Genomic DNA, 5,177 nt, shown 5'->3' with positions numbered 1-5,177 from the left:
TAGATATACTCCTAAGTATTTTATTCTTTTTGTTGCAATAGTGAATGGTATTGTTTCCTCAATTTCTCTTTCTGTTTTCTCATTGTTAGTATATAGGAATGCAAGGGATTTCTGTGTGTTAATTTTATATCCTGCAACTTTACTATATTCGTTGATTAGCTCTAGTAATTTTCTGGTAGAGTCTTTAGGATTTTCTATGTAGAGCATCATGTCATCTGCAAACAGCGAGAATTTCACTTCTTCTTTTCCTATCTGGATTCCTTTTACTTCTTTTTCTGCTCTGATTGCTGTGGCCAAAACTTCCAACACTATGTTGAATAGTAGTGGTGACAGTGGGCACCCTTGTCTTCTTCCTGATTTTAGGGGAAATGCTTTCAATTTTTCACCATCGAGGGTAATGCTTGCTGTGGGTTTGTCACATATAGCTTTTATTATGTTGAGCTATGTTCCTTCTATTCCTGCTTTCTGGAGAGTTTTAACCATAAATGGGTGTTGAATTTTGTCAAAGGCTTTCTCTGCATCTATTGAGATAATCATATGGTTTTTATCTTTCAATTTGTTAATATGGTGTATTACATTGATTGATTTGCAGATATTAAAGAGTCCTTGCATTCCTGGGATAAAGCCCACTTGGTCATGGTGTATGATTTTTTTAAATATGTTGTTGGATTCTGTTTGCTAGAATTTTGTTAAGGATTTTTGCATCTATGTTCATCAAGGACTGTAGCTTTGAGAAAGGTGATTTGTTTATTTTAAATCTAGAGGAGAGAAATGTTCAGTTTTCTCAGGATATTGGAAAGGTTTGAAACATTGTTTATAACTGAATGGTGACTATGTCAGATATTTGTAGGTAGACAACAATGTGGGTCTAGATGTGAGAAATTATAACAATAAACTCTGCTTCTTTATGCAGGCAGAGAGGATGGAGAATAACAGTACTGTGGTGAAAGAATTCATCCTTGGTGGTCTGACTCAGTCTCAAAATATTCAGCTCCTGGTGTTTGTGCTAGTCTTAATTTTCTACCTCATCATCCTCCCTGGAAATTTCCTCATCATTCTCACCATCAGGTCAGACCCTGGCCTCACGGCCCCCCTCTACTTCTTCCTGGGCAACCTGGCCTTCCTGGATGCATCCTACTCCTTCATTGTGGCTCCCAGGATGCTGGTGGACTTCCTCTCTGAGAAGAAAGTGATCTCCTATAGAGGTGCATCACTCAGCTCTTTTTCTTGCACTTCCTTGGAGGAGGGGAGGGCTTACTCCTTGTCGTGATGGCCTTTGACCGCTACATTGCCATCTGTCGTCCTTTACATTATTCAGCTGTCATGAGCCCTAGAACCTGCTATGCCTTGCTGTTGGCTCTGTGGTTTGGAGGCTTTGTTCATTCCATTATCCAAGTGGCCCTGATCCTCCGCTTGCCCTTCTGTGGTCCAAACCGACTGGACAACTTCTTCTGTGATGTGCCGCAGGTCATCAAGCTGGCCTGCACTGACACCTTTGTGGTGGAGCTCTTGATGGTCTTCAACAGTGGCCTGATGACCCTCCTGTGTTTTCTGGGGCTTCTGGCCTCCTACGCATTCATCCTCTGCCGGGTACATGGTTCCTCCTCTGAGGGGAAGAGCAAGGCTCTGTCCACATGCACCACCCACATTATCATTATATTTCTCATGTTCGGGCCTGGTATCTTTATCTACACCCGCCCCTTCAGAGCCTTCCCAGCTGACAAGGTGGTTTCTCTCTTCCACACAGTGATCTTTCCTCTGTTGAACCCTGTGATTTATACTCTTCGCAACCAGGAAGTAAAAGCATCTGTGAAAAGGCTGTTTAGTCAGCACTTAGCCTGATAAACAGTGGGAAAAATGAATATGAAAATAATGACTGGAGAATTTCATGTGAAATTAAGGTATTCATTTTCCAAACACTACATTTATTGATCACCTCCCATTTATCGAGACTGTACTAGGCCCTGGGAGAAAGAGCTACTACTGAAGCAGGTAAAGTCACTGTTCTCTGAAGTTACTATCTAGTAGGAATAGACAGCCAATAATGTAGAAAATAAACAGTATAGTTTCAAGAAGATGTATACCCCTGAAGGTACTAAAAACAAAAGCAAAATATTCAATAGCAAGTGTGAGATGGGGGTACTGAATTTACTTTTAGTCTTGAAGTAGGTCCTTTAAAGGAGGTGATGTTTTGGCTGATATCTGGATAAACTGAATACGCCAACTGTGCAAACATGGGCAGGCAGAGTCTTCTAGGCAGATGGAACAGGTATGGCAAAAACCTGAAGATAGTAATAAACTTTGTATACTTGATGATCACAGCAAATGTCAAATTGACTGGGATATAATAAGTGACTGTATAAATGGTTAGCATTCATGTTGGAGATACTGACAATGTCCAGCACATAGACAGGGTCTAAGAAGTAAATATAAAGAGCTTCATTCAAAAACAATTATAATAAGAATCCATTCTAAACAACAGAGTAATTTCTCTAGTATGGTTCAAAAGTGATTCAGGGCTGTAAACTCAAGATTCTGAAGATATCAAAGAGTTGAACATATTATTAAAAGGGAAATAATATGCTTACATCTGCAAAAGGATTTAAACTGTAAATTTTTCTTCAATAATCACATAGAGGAAGGCAAATAAAGCAGGTCATTTTCATATGAAAAAAGTCATGGAAACATTTCACTGTTTTTTTTGCCATGACTTCATAATTAGTCCTTCAGATATTTATGGCTCCTAACTGTTTATTGATCTCATCCATAATTTACATCCCACTGAGTGTGACCCTGATGGTTCTTTGGTGTATCAATCAAGAATCTATTGCATTCTAAGTACTTAAAAATGATTTAATATAGAGAATTACATGCTTATGAAACAGTTTCAAAGCTTGGAAGAACAGATTATAGACTGGATATCCAGAGATGACTCCCAGAACAGCACAGGAAACCTAGAGTATAAAGAGAGCTGTTCTTGCTACTACCTTTGTCATCTGTTGTCTGAAAAATACCACCGTGTTAGCCTAGGACCAGAGTCAAGAGGATGATCCACAACCACGGTGTGCTTATCAGATTTCCCCTAGATAACAGAAACCTTTCTTGGTACTGCCTCTCTGCCAAAGACTTAACCAACTGAATGGGTAGCATCCAAAACAAACCTGGAACCAAAATGCATGAGATTAATTTTTTATATTTTATTTTAAAATAATCAAAATTAAAATGTTTATTGTTTAATATAAATATAAATATGATTTAAAAATATAAATCATGCACATGGTAAAATATGCATATTATGGAAAAGAGCATTTTCTTTTCTGAAATATCTCCTTCTCAATCCTACTCTCTATCAGAGCTTCCCTGATAGCTCAGTTGGTAAAGAATCCACCTGCGATGCAGGAGATCCCGGTTCGATTCCTGGTCAGGCAGATCAGCTGGAGAAAGGATAGGCTAACCACTCCAGTATTCTTGGACTTCCCTGTGGCTCAGCTGGTAAAGAATCTGCCCACAATGTGGGATACCTGGGTTCGATCCCTGGATTGGGAAGATCCTCTGGAGGAGGGCATGGCAACCCACTCCAGATTCTTCCCTGGGGAATCCCCACGGACAGAGGAGCTTGGCGGGCTACAGTCCATGGAGTCACAAAGAGTCGGACACCACTGAGTGATTCAACACAACACAGCACAGCTACGTTTATATCTACTCAAGTACCTGCATCTCTTCTGAGACTGAGTGACCTGATGCTTTTCCTACAAAAGCTGATTCCTCCAGCTATGCATCAGACTCCATATTCTCTTTCCTACAAAGGACCATTACTCCTTTCTCTCTTCTGAACCACTAACTTTTTCCTCCCTATTGCATCCCCTTGGCATATAACTATGTTTCTTTCATCTTCAATAACATCTTTTTGTCAGCTTTCTCCTTCCATATCTTATCTCATTTTTTCTTCCCCTTTAGAGCCAAGTTTGAGAGTAGTTTAGAAATATTTATAAGCTTTTAAAGAGCAGCTTTATGTTTATAGGAAAGTTGAGCAGAAAGTACAGAGTTTCTATATATCACCTGCCCCCCACAATATATACATACTTTTTCCCATTAATATCTTGCATTAGTGTGGTACATATGCAACAACTGATGAACCAATACTGATATATTCTTTTAAAATAAAATCCAAAGTTTATCTTAGAGTTCACATTTTCTCTGCAGTTTTATGAATGCTGAAAAATACATTTCCTCTATTCATCATTTATGGTATCATACAGAGTAGTTTTGCTGCCCTAAAAATCCCGTGTTCCCCCTATTCATCCCTGCCTCTCTTCCTTCTCCCCTCAAGCCCCTGACAACCACTGACCTTTTTACAATCTCTATAGTTTTGCTGTGTACAGAATGCCACACAGTTGGAACCATACACTATGTAGTTTTAATCTTCTCAGGCTGGCTTGTTCATTGTTCCAATGTTTTTCCTTTTCAACTCTCCCAGTCATGCCAATAACTTTTTTCATGATCACCAGTGATAGCAATGATTGTTAGTCAGATCTCATCATGTTTGACCTCTGAATAGCATCTGACACAGTGGATCACTGCCTTCCCAAACCCTCCATTTTTCTTGTCTCCCCCAAACATCACCAGCTGTTCCTTCATTCTTCTTTGAGAGCTTCTCCTTAGCTACCCAGCTTCCCTGTCTTTAAATCCCATCTATCTATCCATAATCTTCATACTCATGAATGCTAGGCTCCTCTCCCCAGCAGCCTATGCCCTTGCCACAGCTCTGCTTTCAAGTCCTGTTTCACCTCATGCATGACATCCCAGACTGACTCTTGCTGTTCACTGCACCTCTCTCTCCACCCCAAAACCCAATGGAATTCACTGTAATTCCCCAAATCTAAGATTTGTAATATTTTAGAAGTATTTTCTCTCATATTTCACATCAAATCTATTAACAAGCCTGGATTAGTGCTGTCATCATGAAACTGCCAGATGACATCTCTCCCTCAAATTCTACCACCTACGCCCAAACCACCATCATCTCTTGCCTATATTATAGCTGTAACCTCTTTATTGGTCTTCTGTTTTTGTCCCAGTTTATTCTATTGTCAGCAGAGCATCCAGAATGATCTGGTTAAAATATAGTCACATCATCTCTGTCTTCTCAGAACCCTTGATGACTTTGCTGTTAAAGA

At 39.7% G+C, this 5,177-nt stretch overlaps 1 protein-coding gene across 1 annotated transcript; it reads left to right on the top strand.

Annotated features, from left to right (window-relative positions):
• The first annotated feature begins 922 nt into the window (after nt 1-922).
• On the top strand, nt 923-1,842 carry LOC133067301 (olfactory receptor 4N2-like). Its single transcript, XM_061158453.1, is given in 2 exon segments — nt 923-1,202; nt 1,205-1,842. Coding segments are annotated over 2 exon segments (918 nt in total).
• The last annotated feature ends 3,335 nt before the right edge of the window (nt 1,843-5,177 follow it).

Source organism: Dama dama, chromosome 12 (assembly GCF_033118175.1).
Source record: "Dama dama isolate Ldn47 chromosome 12, ASM3311817v1, whole genome shotgun sequence".
Lineage (NCBI taxonomy): Eukaryota > Metazoa > Chordata > Mammalia > Artiodactyla > Cervidae > Dama > Dama dama.
Note: the sequence above shows the minus strand (reverse complement) of the source record. Positions and strands in the feature narration are given on the sequence as shown.